Source organism: Equus caballus, chromosome 20 (genome assembly GCF_041296265.1).
Source record: "Equus caballus isolate H_3958 breed thoroughbred chromosome 20, TB-T2T, whole genome shotgun sequence".
NCBI classification, from domain to species: Eukaryota; Metazoa; Chordata; class Mammalia; order Perissodactyla; family Equidae; genus Equus; species Equus caballus.
Window position 1 is genome coordinate 29,187,392 of NC_091703.1, and position 21,862 is coordinate 29,209,253.

At 41.8% G+C, this 21,862-nt stretch overlaps 2 protein-coding genes and 1 long non-coding RNA gene across 11 annotated transcripts in view; 2 read left to right on the forward strand and 1 right to left on the reverse strand.

Moving 5' to 3' along the window:
• Positions 1-12,214, forward strand: LOC102148684 (zinc finger and SCAN domain-containing protein 31). Of its 3 annotated transcripts, none has more exons than XM_070245021.1 (4): positions 1-71; positions 2,737-3,196; positions 3,328-3,475; positions 10,763-12,214. In XM_070245021.1, the coding sequence occupies exons 2-4, from the start codon at positions 2,798-2,800 to the stop codon at positions 11,689-11,691; spliced, it is 1,476 nt and encodes a 491-aa protein (XP_070101122.1). In that variant the 5' UTR covers positions 1-71; positions 2,737-2,797; the 3' UTR covers positions 11,692-12,214. The 3 variants fall into 3 exon arrangements, with proteins under 3 accessions (XP_070101122.1, XP_014589754.2, XP_070101121.1); XM_014734268.3 differs by lacking the exon at positions 1-71 and adding an exon at positions 85-314; XM_070245020.1 differs by lacking the exon at positions 1-71 and adding an exon at positions 629-763.
• The window catches only part of ZSCAN16 (zinc finger and SCAN domain containing 16), a 22,811-nt gene continuing 4,339 nt past the window's right edge, over positions 3,391-21,862 (forward strand). Inside the window, exons 1-4 of one of the 7 annotated variants that reach the window (XM_070245036.1) lie at positions 17,106-17,178; positions 17,724-18,218; positions 19,188-19,326; positions 19,740-19,791. In XM_070245036.1, the coding sequence (XP_070101137.1) occupies positions 17,832-18,218; positions 19,188-19,326; positions 19,740-19,791 (578 nt within the window). In that variant the 5' untranslated portion in view covers positions 17,106-17,178; positions 17,724-17,831. Of the gene's footprint in view, positions 3,476-17,080; positions 18,219-19,187; positions 19,327-19,739; positions 19,792-21,862 lie in introns of those variants that run through there. The other 6 variants (XM_070245035.1, XM_005603650.4, XM_070245034.1 and 3 more) reach the window with 6 other exon arrangements.
• The window catches only part of LOC138919600 (uncharacterized), a 21,022-nt gene continuing 10,268 nt past the window's right edge, over positions 11,109-21,862 (reverse strand). Inside the window, exons 2-3 of the long non-coding RNA XR_011429909.1 lie at positions 13,519-13,637; positions 11,109-11,730 (exon numbers count right to left, since the gene is read on the reverse strand). This is a non-coding gene — a long non-coding RNA (uncharacterized lncRNA). The remainder of the gene's footprint in view (positions 11,731-13,518; positions 13,638-21,862) is intronic.

Here is a 21,862-nt window from a genome sequence, read left to right on the forward strand (position 1 = left end):
CATTTTAACTTGAGCACTGGTGGTCTCCGGCTGTGTGGCGCTGAGCGTGGCTACGCTGTAGGGATCCCGGGGTAGGTGTTGATCACACCTGCGTGGGGTGCATCCTGTCCCTGGGCTGTGCGGACTTGGGCAGGTCACTTAAGCTTTTTGCGTGTTTCCGGGTTGTAAGTGGAATACACAGCCCAGCGTTCATCAGAGCGTGCCTTAATCCTCCTTTCCCTTCCTCTCCTTGTGGGTCATTTATGATCAGGACTGCACGACTATACTGATGGGAACCCTGCGGACATACTCCGGTTGAGTGATGTGCCTGCCTGGTAAATATATTCACGTTGCGGAAGGCTGCGATGGCAGGACGAGGATGCTGGCCAAGGAGGCGGGTTGGCAGGGAGGGAGAGATGACTTGGGGTCGGTGAACGGGCCGGGGGAAGGGACGCTCGGGGGGAGGCGCATCTGGGAAGGTCGCGGCCCGCCGCCCCGCGCCGAGGAGGGCGAAGGGACTCAACGCGGCGGAGCCGGCGCTCGGCTTCTCTTTTTAAGAGGAGACGAGCTATAAATCAAAACCGCATAGGCCTGGGCGTCCCGGCTTGCAGAGTCGGCGGCAGGCGCAGCTCTCCTGGACACGCTAAACCGCGCGGATCTGTCCGAAGCCGCCGGAAGCTCCAGCGCGGGGCCCGGGCGGGTCCGCGGACGCACTTCCGCCGGCGGCCGGGCTGGGGCGCCAAGGGGCCGGTCGGGGTCGGGCGGCCGCCTCCCCCGGGCCTGGGTAAGACCGGCGGGAAGAGAGCGGGGCGCCGCTGCCTGGGACCCCGTAGTGGGCTAGACGCGGGTGGGAGGCGCCACCTCCTTGTTCGGCCCGTGCTGGAAGCGCCGGCGGGGAGCCCTCAGGAGCGGGACTGGGCGGCGACCGTGCCGGGCTCCGCGGGGCTCCCTCGCCGCCCCAGCTCCGACTGGCGCGCCAGGACGTTTCGAAGACCCGGACTCTTGGGCCACGGGTGCTGACCCGGGTGGGTCTGTGCGGACCACCCGTTTGTCCAACGCGGCCGGCAGCTCCCAGAAACCTTTGTGATCTGTCAGGTCCTTGTGGCTTAAGGGACACACACAGCCAAACCTTCCCGAGTCTTGGGCTCGTTGTGGTGGGTCCTGGATGATGTGCCAGTTCGGTTTATGTTACAGGGTAAAAGGGAAAGGTGTTGGAAGTCCAGCAGGTTAACTCACTATGTTGTCTTATTCCTTCGAAGATCCAAACTAGTGGAAGACAACATGTAGAAGCGGCCCCATGTCCTTTATCTTGAGTGATTCCTAAAATAGTCTTTCTCCAAGCCCCCTGTAGAATCCCCTGAATGAATATTTAGGGCTGGGGAAGTGAAGGTGTTTTTGAGAGATGCCCAGTGAGTAACATGCTAGGCGCAGAGAAGGCACTAGAGGGCCTCTCTGCGTGGTTCTAAATTCTGTGCCCAGAAAACGAGCCAGTGTGCCTGAGCGCTGGGCGTTGGCTCTCGAGCCGGCGCCTAGATGACCAGGTCACAGCGGTAACTGCAGCCTTTTCCTGCGGTCTTACTAAGTACTAGGCACTGAATTTAATGCTTTCTGTAGTTATTCCCAAAACAGCCCTCCATAATAAATGCCAGTAGTTTAATTGCATTATAACAATATTGTTTTTCTGGTTTTGTAATCGTGCTGTGGTTATGTAAGATGTTAATGTGAGGGGAAGCTGGGTGAAGGGTATAGAGACTGTTCTGTACCTTTCTTGGAAATTTTCTGTGAGTTTAAGATTATTTCAAAATAAAACGTTAAAAAAAACTATAAGATATTTTACAGAGGAGGAAATAGAAATTTAGAGAGATTAAGCCACCACACGTAAGAGAACATAACAGGATTCAAGGCCAGGTCTTCTGAAATCCACAGCTAAGCCCTTAAACCACTGCCCACCATGCTAATCAGTTGGTCTTTCCTTAAACTGATAGGCCCTGCTTCAGTCTGCTGTTACATGGAAAACTGAATCCATCAATACCCACATAGCCTGCTACCTTCATTAAGATGTTTTTACTATTCACTTGTCCTCCCTAAATGTGGCACTAGTATTCCACTGTCTTTATCAGCATGACTTTACTATTCCAGGAAATTCTTGCCCTGGAAGATAAAAGTTGCAAATAATTATATTTGTTTCAAGATCTTACCCCTCAGTGCATTTAGGTGCACATCAAACTCTTCGACTATCAATGGATAGGATCCAGATTTTTGAAACCCTTAACTCAAAACCTTACCTTGCTGAGTCCATCAATCCTGAACTATTGATCATGATCCTTGTCCAATCCTTATTCTGCTTTGAAAGAACTGCCTTAAAGCCCCAAAACCTCATAAATATTCTGACTTTGCCTTCCCTGGGAGATACTACTAAGAACTCTGTCAAGGTAGTGCACTCTGTGGCTCATAAGAATAAACTCAGCTTGGGCTCAGCAACTGATTGTTCTGGTGTTATTTGGGGGAAGCAAGCATCCAACAATATTCTCAGTCTTGTCAAAAATGATGTTTCTTGACAAACATTCCTTCTCCTACTTGGAAAAAGGTTTGAATTGCCTTAAACTTTTACTTTTTAAATTCTCTTTATTGAATTCTTTTTAATTTTGGCTTGAGCTTCCTCTTCTAAAACAGAAACATTAGACTTAGTGAGTGAGCTCGAGTATTTAATCAGCCTTCGTATATATATCTTTTTAACTATGGTTTCTGTAACCTTAGGAGGGTGCCCTAAAGATAACACTTGTAGCAGACATCCTCTTCTCTGCTGATTGGAGCTGGAATGGCTGCTGTCTTCCTTCCACGGGCTCCTGAAGAACCAAAAAGGCTCTTAGAAGTAAGCAACAAAAAAAGCCCTGTCAGGGGTCAGGGATCTGGCCCACAAGGGAGCAGCCCAAACAACCAGGAGTTATCCCGCCAGCGCTTCCGACAGTTCTGCTACAAGGGGACTCCCGGGCCCCGTGAGGCCTTTAGCCAACTCTGGGTGTTCTGCTGTGAGTGGTTGAGGCCTGAGATACACACCAAGGAGCAGATGTTGGACTTGCTGGTGCTGGAGCAGTTCTTGACCATCCTGCCTGAGGAGCTCCAGGCCTGGATGCAAGAGCATCAACCAGAGAGCGGGGAGGAGGCAGTGGCTATGCTGGAAGATCTGGAGAGGGAGCTGGATGAACCAGGCCAGAAGGTAAGAAAGGTCCCTATGCTCAATGGGAGGATGGTTGGGAGTGGGCATGTAGGCTGATCCTTTGTGGGCTCTCTGGGAATCATGTACACTGTGGTCCCTTCAGATGCCCAAATGAGCCTGCTTGTCCTCAGGTTTCAACCCAGGCCTGTGCACATGAAGTACTTTCTGAGACATCGGTGCCTCTGGATCCAGCTAAGGAAGCAACATATCTCCAGCCTCAACCCATGGAAATCCAGCGTAAGGGTGAATGTCAGGACCCTCAACACCAACAGGATTGTGGTTAGTGTTGACACTTGGTCATATGGCTTCCCTGGAGACCTGAGAATCATTAATCATTCAGTACATATATATTGAGTACTTATGTGCCAGGCACTGCAAAGCACTAAGTATAGTGAATACAGCAGACATGATCCTTGCTTTCGTGGAGCTGTCTGGTGGCAGAGGCATTAAACAAATAAATACACAAATAAATATACCATGACAGATTGTATATGGGGTGAGAGGATAGTCAGAGAAGGGCTTTTTGAGGAAGTAACGTGGGAACTGAATCCTAAAAGTGGAGTAGAAATTAGCCAAGTGAATACCAGAGGGAAAAGCATTACAGGCCAAAAGAGCAAAAACAAGTGGCAAAGGGGCTGGCCTGGTGGCATAGTGGTTAAGTTCGCACGCTCCACTCTGGCAGCCTGGGGTTTGCTGGTTCAGATCCTGGACACAGACCTAGCCACTGCTTAGCAAGCCATGCTGTGGCAGGCATCCCCATATAAAATAGAGGAAGATGGCCACAGATGTTAGCTCAGGACCAATCTTCCTCAGCAAAAAGAGGAAGACTGGTGGTGGATGTTAGCTCAGGGCTCATCTTCCTCAAAAAAAAATAAATAAGTGGGAAAGAAATTCATGGGTTTGAAAGAAGACCAAGATGGCTGGAGCATGGAGAGATAGGCAGGGTAGGAGAAAGAAGGTGGTCAGAGGCCAGAACATGCGAGCTTTGTGGGTCCTGTTAAGAAGCCAGTAAATTTTTAAGTTTCACTGTGTAAGGCCTGGCTCTGGATTCTATGAGGATCCCTGAGATCCCTTACAGTTGAGTACTCATAAAAAGATAGCTGTTGGTTTGAAACAGTGAATGATCGTGTACCATATCAGAGATCATGGTCTGAGGAGGGAGAAATCTGTCTCTTCAGGCCCTGGTGGTAGCAGAGTGGCTGGAATTTGAACTGGGTGGTAAAGAATAGGTTGCATTTCACCGGGCAGAGAGCATCAGGAAGTATGTTCCTCACACTCCCCTGTCTTCTAGCTCTCTCCCACTATTCTATACTTTGCTTACATTGGAATTTCTAGTCATTCAACCCATTTTTTTTCCCCAATGCTTCTTTCCTTCCCTGTCCTATCAACCCATGATATATTTGTTCTTTGCTAATAATGCTCAACATTCTCCCAACCACCCCTACCCCAGTGCTGTATAGACACACACACACATTGTGACCCTGTTGTACTCATAACACACCACCTGTCACCACACCTTCTCCACTCTTCTACCAAACCAACTTATAGCTATTCTTCAAGACTCAAGCTGTCTCCTCCTTCAGGAAGCCTTTCTTGATACCCTCCCACATGTTTGAGTTAGGTGATGCACCTTGTGCATATCTATCATAACATTTGGCATACTATATTACCACTTGTCTGAAGCTCCTTCTGTGTATCCTCAGCAACTTATATGTAGGAAATGCTCAATAAAGGTGAACGATGAAGTCCAAACAGGAATAATGTGGAAAAGTACAGATCATGATAGGAGGATGTGGGTGGGTCTACCCGACTGAGTGTCTGGTAGAGGAATAATGCTAAGAAGGTGGTCTGGAACAAAATTGCAGAGAGCCTAAGAACGTTTTTCTTTTTCTTTTTCCTTTTTTTTTTTTTTTTTTTGGTTTTTGAGTAGTAACTAACATGTGCATCATAAACCAGATGTAATCTGGATTGGAGAGACAGGAGAAAGAGGACCACTTTGAAGACCATTGCTATAGCTGCAGCCCAACATTATGATGGCCAAAAGTAGGGCAGTTTTGAATGATGACAGACAGGAAGGGAGGCTTGCAAGAGAGCTAGATAGCTTATTTTAAGGCTCTAGAAGTTACTTCAAAGATGACAGAGTTGCTCTTTCTGACTCCTCTCCTGTCTTGAACAAGAGATCTAGGGTTCAGGGTTGGAATCTTACTATGCCTGATGAGTGGAAGTGATGCCCACTTTTCCCAAGGGAGAATGAAGAATGTCAGTTAGAAATAGTGTCATCTAAAGCAAATAGTTATACTTTCTTTGTTGTGGTCTTCGTTTTACTTAGGGAGGATTTTTAATGACTAGGATACTTCTTACCTATAAGAGTATGTTTGTGCATCCTGCTATCATTTGGAAATTCATGTTTTCCAAATTATCTAGAAACAACATTGTCAGGAAATAAGGTGCTTCGCATGCTAAGGTTTCCCTAAACAACTGGAGATTGTCGTTTGATAGTTAAAACTTTATTATTTCCATTAGCCAATTAATGGACATCTTACTGATATGTATAACATTCTTAGGGTAAATTCAACACAGTCTATCCTTTTCATGAAGACTTAAGTCATTTTGAACATTAGTACTCCCTCTGACATGCAAATCACTGCTGCCCTTGGAGGCTTTTAGGTAGGTAGAACTATCGGCTTGTACCCTACAATAGCACCAGATTGCCATGCTAGTAAATGATACATGTGGGATTTAAATAGTCAGTCTCCAGAGCCCGTGTTCTTAAGTCCTTAGTACTGATGAAGTATAAAAATGTGAGGAAGGTGGAAGGTTATGGGAAATGAAACTGGAAAGATAGGCAAGGATATTCTCCCATCAGAGTTTTTAACCCTCATTTTGCATCTGGATGACTTATAAGATATATCAGTGCCTGGGCCCAACTTTCAGAACTTTGGTTTCAGTTGGACTGGGGCAGGGCCCAGGCATGGGCTTTTTTTGTTTGTTTGCTTTTTAAACTCTCCAGGTGATTCTAACGTGTAACTAGAGTCAAGAATCCAGTGGATCATGAAGGGCTTGTATACTCACCAAATGAGTTTAGATTTTATTCCATGGGGAAATTAAAGATAGAGATAGGTATTCAGAGCTTTAAGTCCTTGGGCAGATTTAAAATTTGGTAATTTAAGCTATAGGTATGGTAGGTACAGTCTACAAATGGCATGTGAAGTCACAATAATTATTTTTAGGACAAACAATACAGAATTGTATGCTTCAATAGAGCTACTGTAGAAATTGAGTATAGGGTGGGCATCTGATCATCTAGTCACTAGATAATACATGGTTGCAATGACCTTGATTCTAAGTTCCACTAAGGAGCTTGATTTCTTGAATAAACCCCCTCTTTTAAGTCCCTGTAAAGAGGTCTAGTAGCAGCAGAGTCAAATATTGGTCTACATCTATTAAACTACCCTTAAAAACCTCCCTTGGGATTAATTACACCCTGAGAGCACAGTGACTTGAACCTTTATTTTGCTAAAGAAGGCAATATCAGAAGAATTTAAATTCCATTATTTTCATGGTCTTTTTGAAATTCTTCCCCTATAACTGGGGAACTAGACTTTTGATCAAACCCAGGCCCCCTAGATTATAATTGGTCACTCATAGGAACCAGTTTCTTTTTAAAATATGAAATAGATTCTTTTTCTTTAATCATAAATTGTTAATTAAATTTTCTGACAAATTTTGCCCATTTCTGAGCCACCATTTTTGTATGCCAACACCTTTCCTCTGGGTTTTCACTCTGATGAAATTCATACTTTAGTGAGGTTCTTTGGGTGGTAGACTTAGTCTTTACATGTCTACCCTTATTTTATCCTCCCTTTTTAATCATGGTTTAGCTGGGATAAAATTCTAATTGACAATTTTTTTTTTCTTCAGCATTTTGAAGATACTACTTCACTGTCTTCTAGCTTCTATTGTTTGCTATTAAAAGACTACTATCAGTCTTGGGGCCAGCCCCGTGGCCAAGTTCACTCGCTCCACTTTGGCGGCCCAGGGTTTCGCCGGTTTAGATCCTGGGCACGGACATGGTACTGCTCATCCGGCCACACTGAGGCGGCGTCCCACATAGCACAACCAGAGGCACTCACAACTAGAATCTACAACTATGTACTGGGGGGCTTTGGGGAGAATAATTAAAAAAAAAGACTGTCAATCTAAATACCTTTTTTTTAGGAATTCCATCTTTACTCTTTAGTAACTTTTAGATTTACTCTTAACCTTTATGAGGTTTCACTAAAAAGTGTATTCTGGGGGCCAACCTGGTAGCATAGTGGTTAAGTTCCCATGCTCCACTTAGGTGGCCCAGGGTTCGTAGGTTCCAATCCTGGGCAAGGACCTACCACCACTTACCAAGCCATGCTGTGGTAGCATCCCACATAAAACAGAGAAAGATTGGCACAGATGTTAGCTCAGCAACAGTCTTCTCAAGCAAAGAGAGGAAGATTGGCAACAGATGTTAGCTCAGAGCCAATCTTCCCTACCAAAAAGAAAGAAGTATTCTGATATGGTTTTATTTTTGTTCATCTTGTTTAGTCTATAAGTTCACGTTTGCTCCAAGAACCCATGTTTTTCTTCAATTCTAGGAAATTCTCAGCCATCAGTTCTTTAAATAGTGCTTCTTTTTTATTCCTTATGTTATTTTCTTCTGGAACTCCCAGAAGACACTATTAGAACCTACTTATTAATTTATTCATTTCACTTAACTGCTTTTTCATATATCTTATGTCTTTCTGTCTCTGTGGTACATCCTAGTGGATTCCTCTTCAATTATCTTTCAGGTTATTATCCTTCTATCTCCAGTTTATCGATTTCTAAAATTTCTCTACAGTTTTTATATCACCTATGCTTATTTCATTTTTCCTTATTTTATTTCACAATTCTTTGTTTATTTGCCATGGATGGTATGTCATTATTTATCTCTTTTAGGTATCTTTAATCTGCTAATTTTTTCAGGTGCTTTTTTTTTTAGGGTTTTATTTTTCCTTTTTCTCCCCAAAGCTCCCGGTACATAGTTGTGTATTTTAGTTGTGGGTCCTTCTAGTTGTGCTATGTGGGATGCCACCTCAGCATGGCCCGACGAGCAGTGCCATGTCCGCGCCCAGGATCTGAACCGGTAAAACCCCGGGATGCCGAAGTGGATCATGGGAACTCAACCATTTGGCCACAGGGCCAGCCCCAGGTTTTTTGATGAAAGTAATTTTATCTGGATTGAATTTATGTTTAAATTGGTGATTTTGTTAACCATCTTTCATAGCAATACATTCATAAGTTTTGAAATTTTCATTTCTAGACTCATTTTGAGTTCTTTCTGATCTGTTTTATATTCTCTCCTTCCTTGTTTAGGAATGCTGTTGTTACTCTCACCTGGCTCCCCAGAACCAAGTCTTAGGTCTCTTGTTTCATGTGATAGCAGATGTCACCAATGTAGTCACAGGCTTCTAGGAGGCTTGACATAATTCTCGCTCACAGGGTTGTATCTTTCTCTGCATATGTCTGGGTGCTTGTGTATGTGTGTGCCTGCATGTCCCGTCCAGCCTCTGGCATCAATCAGCCCCCCCTCTCATAGAGCACTTTTAGTCTCCCATTTCCCTCTGGGGCTAAGATCTCAATCACTCCCTGGAGCCCAGCACGCCCACATCTTCAACTGTAGCCACATTCTCTATTTTTGTTTCCTTTCTGTTCCACAGGGATGTTTATCTTATTTTTTAGCACAGATGTGTTTTTCAATTAATTTTTATTTTTTATCTATCACTCTACGTATTTGGAGATGAAGTATGAACTCAGTATGCCATCCTAAGTAGAAGTACATCATTTTCCCCAACTTTTTTAGTCAGCTAGAAATGGAGTTTCTATACTGTGCTTCTTTTTTTATAATAATCCATAAATTTCCTTCTCAGGCTGATACGGATTTTAGTTCTATTATAGGTATAATGCTGTTTTGGATTCCATCCTTATTAGGCACTTTTTATTTGTTAATGGCTCTAAAAGACTATGGTCTTGCATAAATGTGTATCTTTGTGTAATTTTCCTTTAAATTCTGCACACAGATATATCTGGGGTAGCTATAACATAAAGTTTTAAACTGCCCAAAAACTTTAAGATAACCTTATATAACCACTCACAATGAGAGCTTTTAAACCAGTGTGGCAAGCTGGAAATCACTGCAGGCCCCTGTCCTAAAAGGAGCGCCTGAGGAGAGGCTCATCTTACTCTTGCCAACATTCTTTCTCAGCTCTGGTTTATCTCTGGGTTTCTGCCCTTCACAGAATAGGAACCCCAAGACTCAGAGGTGGCTGTGACTTTTCTCAGACAAGTTGCCAGTGAGCTTTGTCCCTCATCCACACTCTCAGAGATCGCGAATCGGCTCTTTGACCATGGCTTCTCTTGCCTCATTCCAGGGTCTCTTTAGCCAACTCATTTTGGCACAGTCAATCCAGTGCCTCTGCCTAGAGTTAGTCTGACTCATTCGGCATCCTGGTTCTTCAATTGTCTCCATAGTTATCTTTTCCTTTTTTTTTTTTTTTTTCCATTTAATGTCTCTTATCCACACAAAGCATATCACTTTTCCCTATCATTATTCTACATGGTTACAAATTCTGCCCTTCTCTCTGGGTCCTAAAATGGGATTACTTCAGGGAGAATATCCCTTGAGTGGGACAACCTCGCTCCCACTCAAAAAATTCCTGAAATTTTTTTCAGAAATTATTGACCATTGAGGAAATAGTCCCATTTCCCACTCTGGAGGAATGGGGGTGTTGGGCTTCTGCTCAGAGGAACCTCTGTAGGAAAGACAGGCAGAGGAATTATAGGAACATCGTTTCCTTGGGTAAGGACAGAAAGGAGTCTAGGGTCTATTTATCTTCTCTGTGTCAATGACTGCTTGAGAAGTCTCGAATAACCCACAGAGTATAGCTTTAGTCTTGAGAGATTCCCAGTGTTCTCCTTTGCAAAAAGAGTAATGAAAGTCTTTGGGGGCCAAAGCAGTTTTTGTCTGTCCCCACAGGATAACATTCTCTTTTGCTCCATATGTCTAAACTCTAATCTCTTTGTTCTCCATATTTGGAAATGGGATATTTCTTTGTGCTCTGATCTCCCATTTTTCGATATTCCCAGAGGCCTTCAGAGCAACCTGTACAGAGTTATTTCATGGCTCCAGCTTGGTTCCTGCCACTGTCAGCTTCCTTTCTCTTTTTGCTCCTCCCACAATTTCTGTTCTTTCATCCCTCTCTACTCAACTTTTAGCCTTCCCTGGTGAACTCATTCTTGTTTGAGAGCTTTCCTTCTTCTGTTTACTATGATCACTGTTACTCCTCCCTGACTTTTCTCCACTCCTTTCTTGATTCACATCCTCCAAGTCCAGCCACTGCTAGTCCTCTCTTCATTTGCCATCTCCCAATTTCCTCCTTAAATGTTGTAAAACCAATTTGGTGGTATATTTAAGCTGTGTACATCTAGTATATTTGTTTAATTTTTTTCCCTATATGTTTCAATGACATTTGAATTCTATACTTTTTATGTCAGATGATGTGATCAGAATTGAGGAAGGAGAATTGATTCAAAAGCAGGAACTTACTGTATCTGTGGAATCCCAAGAAAAGGTATCTGGCCAAATCAATGAAGAGGTTCCTAAACGTGGAAAAACCCCAAAACATGAAAGATATCAGAGAAACACTTCAAGGGAGAGAAGATATAAGTGTGATGAATGTGGGAAAAGATTCACTCAAAACTCAAGCCTCATAAGACATAAAAGAATCCACACTGCAAAGAGACCCTATTCGTGTAATATATGCAGCAAAACTTTCACTCAGAGCTCACAACTTATTGACCATCAGAAAATACATAGCCGATTAAAACCATATCAGTGTGATAAGTGTGAGAAAGCCTTTTATTACAGTTCACACCTTGTTCAGCATCAAAGGACCCACACTGGAGAAAAACCTTTCCAATGTAATGAGTGTGGGAAAGCTTTTCATTACAGCTCAGGCCTTATTCGACACCAGAGGACCCACACAGGAGAGAAACCATACCAGTGTAAATTCTGTGGGAAAGCTTTCTGTCTGAGCTCATATCTGATACAACATCAGAGAGTCCATACTGGAGAGAAGCCATACCAGTGTAGTGAGTGTGGGAAAAGCTTCAGCCAGAGCTCAGGCCTCTTCCATCACCAAAGAATCCATAGTGGGGAGAAACCATATGAATGTGATGAGTGTGGAAAGTCCTTCAGTCATAGTTCAGCTCTTGTTGGACACCAGCGAATCCACAGTGGAGAAAAGCCCTATGAGTGTAATGAGTGTGGAAAAGCTTTCAGTAACAGCTCACATCTTCTGGGACACCGAAGAATCCACACTGGAGAGAAGCCCTATAAATGCAGTGTGTGTGGAAAGACTTTCCGGCGGAGCTCACACCTCATTGTACATCAGCGAATCCACACTGGAGGGAAGCCCTGGTGATGTCAAGAGTGGTGCAGAATTTTTTATCTATGCTCATTCCTGTGGAACATCAGAAAAGCAAAACTAGAAAAGGATGCTGCCATTACAATGATCTAGGGAACTCTGCATTCACTATTGTAATTTCAGCAGTCATTTGAAAATACATATGGAGCTGAGATATATGGCTTGCCAAACAGTACTTTGTGATGTTCTGCCCCTAGGCACACCATCTGCTGAACTGGGACTTTGGAAAGGCTCATTCCTTATTCTCAAACTTTCTTCTCTGAAGCAAGTGGCTCAGGAAATCTAAATGTTCTATTAGATATATTACTGGAGATTTTAGAGATTACTATTGTTCCTCTTCCCCTTCCCTTTTTCTCCTCCTCTATTTTCTTTGGAGTTGGGATAATAGTCTTGTCTAGAGTGGGAATTTAGAGTTAATATCTGACCTGCACGGGAAAAGAAAAACCTGAATTTTTGGTTAACTTGATGAAATGCATTAACCTATCAATTATCTACACTAAAAACATTGTGAAATACAAAAGCCATTTTGTAGTATTGGAATGAATTATGATTTGTGTGGGTAGGATGCTTCAGTGGGAGTGGAGTAAGATTTATCATGCAAGTTCCCAGTGACCTTTCACAACTTAAATCAGAGATGGCAAACAGGCTGGATGGGCTGTGTTTGGCCTGTACATGCATTTTTTCCACATGGGTTTTTTTGGTAATATAAAATTATCACAACTGTTTAAGAATCTGGAGATTTCACATGAAATCTGACTTTCCAGATTCTTTTACAAAAGTGCATGATGTGGCAATATTAGGCACCACATTCCCCACATGGCAACAGTTGACATGAGCTGATTATCAGTACTCTCCAGTTGGACATGGTCCCCATTGCCACACAGCTCCCTATTGTCTTATATCACCCCCCCCATTCATTTCACCTGTGTGAACCCTGCCCCTGCCCTAAGGGTTTCTTAGAGGGGCTTCAGGGCTCTAGGTCCCTCACCACCAAAACAACTTCACTTTAGTTAGTTTTATATATGACCTCCCAAATAAGATTTTTTTATGACCAAATGGTTTTCTGCTAACAAAAGTTTGAAGATTTATATTAAAAAATAAATTTAAAAATGTATTCTTTGAGCAGCTGAAGGTAGAAGAAAGCCACTTTAAAATTCTCCTTAAACAGAATTTATAAGTAATCTCTTGAAAATCTACTGTAATAGCTTCTAGCCAAATCCTTAGAGACTAGTTCTTCAAGTGAGATGAAAAACAAAACACACTTGAAGTGAGTCAACATTCAGTGTTACAGTGAAAAAACCTAGGGCTAAAAGCAGAGGTTCAACTGGGCAAGAGAACCACTGAAATTTGAAGCAGTTAGTAATAGGAGAGTTGTGGGAAAGCAGCAAGATGAGGCCAGAATGGGAGCGGGAGGAGAGGGGAAAAGAAAAAGCAGTTAAGAAAAAGGGAAGAAAGGCAAAGAGGAGTTAGGGGGAAAGAGGAAAGGTTGGAGATGCCAGAAAAACAAACTGCAAAGGAAATGGAAGCAAAGTTAGTGAAAACATTAAGTGAAAAAGCAACCTTTAAAGAAACTTGAGGGGGAGGTTGAGGGTTTATGGAGGCTGGAGCACTTGTTCTTTTGATCATTGACCTCTCAGTGACTTCAGAGTAATAATCAACTCTTTATTTCTATGCCATGTAGGCCAAATGCCTAATATAAAAGATCCTAATCCAAATCTGAGTTCACTACTATTGCTTTGTACCACTGAGGATCCTGGCCCTGCATGGGTCTCTGAATTTTGAGACACAGGACACCTCTCTTTACCACTCTAGGCCCCAACTTACTGAACTCTGATCAGCCTGGACTCCACCTTCTTAGCAAAACCAACCAAGCAGCATTCTCTGGAGGAGCAATAATATATTCTTGGCCTTCGTATGGGAGGCATCTGGCTTGTCTATTCCCCCTAAAGAGGAAACAGTATGTTGTGAGATAGTAATACCCATTATAAATTAAATGAATGATATATGCAAAAGGAAAAGCTGTTTGCAAACTATAACAGTAGTAGCAAGCACCTTATTTAGCTCACGTAAACTTTCCAACTCTTCTGTAAGATAACATACGATTATCTCAGTGTGTAGATATAATTATTCTTATAAAAAGCTTATAACAAAATGAAAAGTTTTCATTAAAATGTTAAACAGCCTATTAAAGTGCTTTTAGAATACAATCACAACTGTGTAAAATAGATTAAAAATATTAAACATTGGAAGTAAATGACAACAAAATGTCAACAGTGACTGTTAATTTAGATGATGAAAGTGGAGTGATTCTCCCCTTTCTACATCTCTGTACATTTGAGATGGAAAAGTTAGAAAGAATCCATCGTACACATGTAGTAAGTACTTATAAAAAATGAAAATGCTACAGAATTATCCAAGTCTTTCTGGAGATGATTCTTTGATAACTTTTTCAGTTGTTTCCTTTAGGATTGGTTTATATAGATTTTTCTACCTCTTGAATGAATTTTGGAACTAATGGTTTTTTTCCCCAGAAAATCACCAATTTCATTGAGATTTAAAAAAATTTTGATAGCATCTTTTCATCTGCTATTATCATTTATAATTTTTAATATTTCTCTCAACTAGGTTTACCATAGGTTTATTGTTTTATTTGTTGTTTTTATGGGCTTGCATACAAAGATTTCATTCTTGGATTTATTTATTAATGTGATTATTTTTCTATTTTCTAATTCACTTACTTCTGCTTTTATCTTTATTTGTTTTCTAATCTTTCCCTTTGGGGTTTTTTTCTCATTCTTTTTCGAATTTCTTGAGTTGAATGCTTAGTTCATTTATTTTCTTTCTTTTTAACTAATGAGAGGAAGTGAGAAAATACACCTACCAAGTACTGTTATTTTTAAAACAGTCCACTAGTGGTTTTTGGGGGGTTTTTTTGGGTAGTTTTGGAAAATATAGACAGCAGGGCAGAAGAAGAGGGCCCTGCTTGTCATACACCAGACTGCTTATGCCTTAGTGAAGAGGTCAGAGAGGCTCTACCCAAGTAGAGGAAGGATATACCTAAGCCCAGAGCAGGGCTAGGATTATAACAGGATCTGTGACAGTGGCTGGAAGCCTCATTTTGTCTGGTGTGCAACCACTCAAGTTACCACCACCAGGTGCTCCAAGGCTCTGGTGAGTTGATTCTCTGAAGTTGATGAGCAACTGAAGCCAGGGGCATACCTGAAGAATTTTCTGGGCTGTAGCAGGGTTTGTCTGAAAAGCTGATAAGAGAATTTGATGTAACAAGACTTTAGATAAGGAGGGAGAAACATGCTGACTGTGAACGATGCACTAAACGAGCAGCAGGAAATAGTTAAGCATTATCTGGATTTTTAATTTGCTCAGTTGGCTATGAGGGACACGTTATGTCACAGTGAAAGGAAGGGGCTCTGGCTTTTGATCATTTACTTCTGTTGGAAAGAAGAGCAGACAGAGCTTATCCTTTTTCTAAATTTTTCTCCCCAGAGAGGAGAGTTTTCTAAAGCTTACTTGGAAGTTATTTATTTCTACACTACCTAAATGTTCCACCAGGTTTACTTGATCATTTATAATTGCCCTTCAGAAGCACAGAGAAGTTGGATCTGATTTTCATCCTAAAGGAGTTATACCCTTTGACAAGATGATTTGTCAGGCAAAGAATTTCAGACAGGGAAAAGGGATATTGATGACATCCACCAAACGAAAACTGTTTGTAGGTTGTGAAGAATAAATGGGGTTTTAAAACAATTATCTTTTCCTGTTTACACCAGTAGCAAATTTTTGTAAAAAATTAAAATTTTACGGAAATATATGATGTATAAATTACAAGTTCTCTGTAAGTTTACCCCAAGTGATAATCATTGAGAACATATTTAAGATAATTGTTTTACAAAAACCATCATATCATACTGTTTTGTAATTTACTTTTTTTACTCAATATGCCTTTGGCATCTTTTAGTTTCTAGTTTTTAAAATGATTGGGGCAGCCCCGTGGCCGAGTGGTTAAGTTCTCGCACTCCACTGCGGAGGCCCAGGGTTTCGCTGGTTTGGATCCTGGATGCGGACATGGCACCACTCCTCAGGCCATGTTGAGGCAGTGTCCCACATGCCACAACTAGAAGGACCTGCAACAAAGATATACAACTATGTACCAGGGGGGATTTGGGGAGATAAAGCATTAAAAAAAAAAAAAGATAGGCAACAATTGTAAAAAATAAAATGATTGGACATATAGAAATTTAAATTCCGAAATGTTGGACATTTGGATTTCCCAATTTAAATAAACAGTGTTGTTTGTATATATGTTCAAACATTTGTATAAGTATTTCTACATGGATAATTCCAAGAAATTAAGTTGCTAGCTCAAGGGGTATGGACACATTAATTTTAATACACTCTATATTTTTCTTGTTTATTGCCTGCCTCCCCACCTCACACACACACACACATGCTAAATTATAAATTCCACGAAGGCAAGGGCATTATTTTGCTTTAAACTATAGTTCCAGCTTCCAGAACAGTGGCTGGCATAGTAAGAGAATAATCAATATTTGTGTCAGAAAGGGAGAGCAGGAGAAAAAAATAAGCATTTCCCACCCATCAGATTGGCAAAGATCAAAATATTTTATAACGTGTTGACAAGTATAGGTAAGCAATATCGCGAGTAAGTTCTATGACTGGTAATTTGGCACTAACAAAAGTACAAATGCCCCTACTCTGTCTAGTAATATTATTTCTAGGAATACATCCTATGGATATATCCTTACACATGAGAAATGATGTATGTTCACAGTAATTTATTTCAGCAGCTTTTGAAAAAGGAAAGACTGGAAACAACCTACATGACCATCAATGGGGTAATTATTAATAAATGATGGCACATATAAACAAGTGGATACTAAGCAATTGTTTAAAAAAAGAAAAAAGAGCAAGATCGAGGAAGCCCTTTATGTACAATCTCCAAAATCAATTGGTAGGAGGGAAAAAAGCAAGGTGCAGAAATGTTACCATTTGTGTAGGGGAGAAAAAAGCGAGGGTAATAAATATCTGCGTGATATATTTACAGAACCATATATACTTAGATATGTCACGAAAAACATTGGTTATCAAAACCAGATGGGGACATTTCTTCTTTTTAAATACTGAACCATGTGAATACATTATTCATATTACTTAATAATTAAACCGAAAAAAAGTCTTGAGATGGAAAAAGTTTTCTAAAAAGAGCAAAGAAGCGGTGCTTGCGGGCCCCGCAACCCCATCAGTTAAACACACAGGAACCAGGTCCTCCACCCGCTAGGGCTGAGGGAAGCCCGGCCGCCGCCACCGAGGCGAGGCTTCCTAGAGTGGCCCGGAAGTGCCCGGCTGACAGGGGCAGGGCGCCGATTGGTCGGTTTGAGTCGAGCCTTTTGTTTGGTGCTGCCCAAAGGACTCTAGCTTTCGCACCTGTTCCTCTCCGCTTGCGAGGTGAGTCTCTCCCCCATGCTGGGTGGAGCAGAGGAGGGGGCAGGGCATAGTTGTCAGCAGCAACCCCTCCCCGCCTCCGACAGATTTACAAGAGAGATCTGGGGCCGACCTTCCGGGAGAGGATGGAGTGAAAGCGATTTGCTCTGCGGAGATAGCCATCTAACCCCCTTCCTGGGTTGGCGCACGTACCCCACAACCACTGAATCGGACGGACCCTCGCGTCTCAGAATGCGGAATGAAAGAGCCTTTTAACAAAGCTGTTAATACTTAGCGTTTATATAGTGCTTACTAGTGCCAGCTGCCACGCCAGGGACTTTGCATACGTTCTCATTTAATCCACACATCAATCCTATGAGAAACATGATAATTTTACTGATGAGGATCTGTAGCTCTAGTCTAGATAAGTAACTTGCTCCAAATTACACAGTAGAACACAGATTCACACCCGTGTCCCTGCTTCAGCGTTCTTGACAGCCTCCTATGAGACTATTTTTTCTGTTCAACTCTGATTGCCTGCCTTCATTAGTGTGTGTTTATGTTCACAGCAGCTTTTATTTCTCTATGGTAACAACTTTTTCTCTGAGACAAGATTCTAAGAAATTTTCCTTGAATCAATCCCAGATAGAGATTAATCGCCTGAAAAACTGCCCAGAATGGCCACAGCCCTGGAACCTGAGGAACAAAAAGGACTTCTAATAGTCAAGGCAGAAGACCCTTACTGGGGACAGCACTCCATCTCACAAAAGTACAGTCCTCACAGAAGGGAGCTCTTCAGGCAGCACTTCAGGAAGCTCTGCTATCAGGATGCACCTGGCCCCCGTGAAGCTCTCACTCGGCTCCAGGAGCTTTGCCGCCAGTGGCTGAGGCCAGAATACCACACCAAGGAGCAGATTTTAGACCTGCTGGTGCTGGAACAATTCCTGAGCATTCTTCCTAGGGAACTGCAAGCATGGGTGCAGGCGCACCATCCAGAGACTGGAGAGGAGGCGGTGACTGTGCTGGAGGATCTGGAGAGAGAGCTTGATGAACCTCGAAAGCAGGTGGGAAGGGGGCAGTCATTTGGTTGTGAGAGATCAGGGTATCTGAACCAGGCCAAAGCAAAAGACGTATGAAAGAACACCAGAAGGTGTTTAATATGTTACCCTGGAGAGGAACAAGGCTTAGGGAGGCACCTGACTGCCAGGGTCAAATAATTAAAGTGTGGCTGAGTAAAGAGAGACACTAGACTGATTCTATGTCAGTTTGGAAGACTAGAATCAGTGAGAAGTTACAGGAATGCAAATAGGTATCAGAGGAAAACAAAGAATTTTCTAACATTCATAGCTACCTATAAATAAAATAGGCTACTTTATTTTAAAAAACTCCCTTTCCATAGGAGTATTCAAGTTGGGGTTCAAGTAGATGTCAAGGATATTACAGAACAACACTGTCCAATAGAAATCTAATGTGAGTCATGTATATGTAATTAAAATTTTCCAGTAGCCACATTTTTTTAAAAAGTGAAATTAAACATATTTTATTTAACCCAAAATATTTAATCAATATAAAAAATGAAGTATTTTACATTCTTTTCTTTGTATTCAGTTTTCAAAATTTGGTGTGTATTTTACGCTTCATGTATCTCAGTTTGTGATAGCCATATTTCAAGTGCTCAATAACCACATTTTGCTAGTGACTATCATATTGGACGACACAGAGAAGAAATGCCCCCATTTGGAGGAAGTTGGGCTAGATGATTTTTAAGATACCTTTTAAGTCCCAAGACTATGATCTTGGACCTCTGCAGATCACTGTGAGAAGAGACACTGAATTTCACTCTCCAGTGTCCTGAACTGTAGAGATTAGCCTCTGTCTCTTCTTTTTAAGTCATTATAGCCATTTGCAAGCGAATGAAATTTTGACCCTTTTTCTATGTCCCTGGTCTCTGGCAGATGCTTCTTTTGATCTTTCCTCTGAAGTTCTTTCATAAAATCTACCTTGCAAGCCCAATCATACTTCATTGTTCCCAGGTCCCAGCCAATTCAGAAAGACAGGACACACTTTTGGACAAGTTGGCCCCCTTGGGAAGGCCACATGAGTCACTGACTGTCCAGCTCCATCCCAAGAAGACCCAGCAGGAGCAAGAATCTGGGGCGCCCCAAAGGAATGGTAAGGAGCAAGAGTTCTGTGTGTATGAGGGAAGAGGTGATTCCTCAGGTTAGAGAGGAGCTTTCTCACTTTTATCTTCTCCTTCTCAAGTTTTCCTGCTTGTCCTCCACTTCACTGTGGAAGATTTTATTCCCCTTCCTACCCTTGGCCCATCATGGAAAGAATTATATTTTAGTTTTTCATTAGACTTAAAAGCTGCTGTTTGGCCCAACAGGTGGGGGTAGGATTTAGTCATTCAAGTTAATAATACCTTATACCTCTGTCTGTTGCTATCTGATGATTCTAGTGTCAAATTCCCTTAAATTTCCATTTTGAGCAGGAGAATTTGTATGATACCCTGTATTAGTCTGTTAGGGCTGCCAGAACAGAATACCACAGAGTGCCTTAAACAACAGAAATTTATTTTCTCACAGTTCTGGAGCCTGGAAAGTACAAGATCAAAGGTGCCAATAGGGTTGGTTTCTGGTGAGGCCTCTCTCCTTGGCTTGCAGACTCACTGTGTCTTCACATGGCCTTTTCTCTATGCACGTGAAGTCCTGGTATCTCTTCCTCTTATATGAACGCCAGTCCTATTGGATTAGGGCCCCAACCTTATGACCTCTTTTATCCTTAATTGCCTATTTAAAGGCCCGTTTTCCAAATATCGTCACATATTGGGAGGTTACAGCTATAACATATGAATTTTGGGGTCCATAATTCAGTGCATAATATCCCCCATGGTGAAAGAAGTAAGGAAGAGAGAGCAGGAATCACTAAGTATAGCAGGCATTTTTTTTTTTTTTGGTTTCTCTGCATGTCAGGTTAACTGGGTTTTGGTTGTGGTTTGCTCCCCTATCCCACTAATCAGCTCTCTAATTAAAAACCAGGGTGTCTAGTGTATCCCCAGGCTACACTAAAAAGCAGACAAACTTTAAATCCTAATTTACCCAAACTCTACTCTTTTCAGTGCTCGCTGTCCTTTCTCTAGAGGCTCTCATGTCCATAATGCCTCCCCTGAGCAGTATGTTATACTCTGGCCTATTCTGGATTCCATTCTCACTACTATAAATTTTACCATTATGGTTCTCTCATTCTCTAAGATCCCTGCCAGATGATTTGTCTAATCTGAAAAATTATTTTAAGCTAAGAGATTCCTAGCTTACATCTGGAAAGCCTAGCATTCAATTATGTGTAATTTAAAGGAGTCTTTTAGTGCTTTAAAGTGAAGGGTTGGTTATTGGTTGGCTTTAGAGGTGAGATTGAGACCCCCTGTTCTGTTCATTCATTCCTCTTTCACTAAACATCTGTTGAGTAGCAGCTATACGCCAGGCACCATGCTAGAGGTAAGAAACACAAAGATAAGACACTTAAGTTCTTCAAGAAGCAGAGAAGTGGGCAGTTACAATATACTGTGAGCCACAGAGAAAAAGATAGCTATCCCTGTGTCTGGCCTGAAAAGGTATCACAGAGTAGGTTTGCTTGAGCTGAGACGGTAAGCGTAGGAAGGGGGAACATTCCAGGCAGAGAGAACAGTAAAAGAAAAGCATAACATATTCTAAGAACAGCAAGTGCTCTGAGTTTAATTTTGACATGGAGAAATTTTGTGGGAGGGAAAGTCAAACGCTAGTGTGAAGATTCTTAAATACCAGAACTTCATGCTATCAGATGGAGGTGTCACATTATTTTACATAGAGGACTGGGTGGCACAGATTTGTGTTTTTAAAAATCACTGTCCATGATTCCATTTTTTTAAAAGAAAAGACTGGAAGGGTTATCTCCAAATGTAGACAAAGGTTATTTCAAAATAATGAAATCACAGATGACTTATTTTCTTCTTCTCTATTTTCCAAAGTTTGTAAGTGAATGAGCACACAACTATAGTAGGGAGAAAAGATAAACACAAGGGACTTGGGGAGGAGACCACTCTCAAATATAGAGGTTGGTGAACCAGAGTGAGAATAAGACTGGAGAGAAAGGAAGGGGAAAATTCAAGAGATATTTAGTAAGTACAGTGAACAGATCTGATGGGATATTGTGGGACGGGGGGCTGTATTTTTAATATAATCTGAGTTTATGGCTTGGGCAACTTGGTAGATAATAGTGTCAGTAATTGAGAGGAATATGAGAAGAAGGATGTATCTGTGTGAAGAAGAGTTAGAGTGAATTCAATTTTTATACATGTGGATTTGCAGTGCCTGTGAAACATCTAAGTAAATAAAATCTAGCAGGCGATGCAGTTTAAAATATGGTTCTAAAATTTGGGAGTCATCGCTGGGTAGATGGTAAAAGACATGGGTGTAGATGAGTTGACCAAAAAGAATGTATAAAGTAAACTGAGAAGGGAGCCACATGCAAAATTTGAGGCATGCTACCATTTGAAGTTTGGGTGGAGGAAGAGGATTCTGGAAGGATATAGAGCAGGGACTATCATACAGCTAAGTGAGGCCAAAGAAGGTGGTGTCACTGAAGACAAGGGAGAAGTCAGCTGTAGCCAATGCTAATAGGACACAAGATAAAGACGGATAAGAGTCCACTGAATTTGGCATTTAGAAGTTAA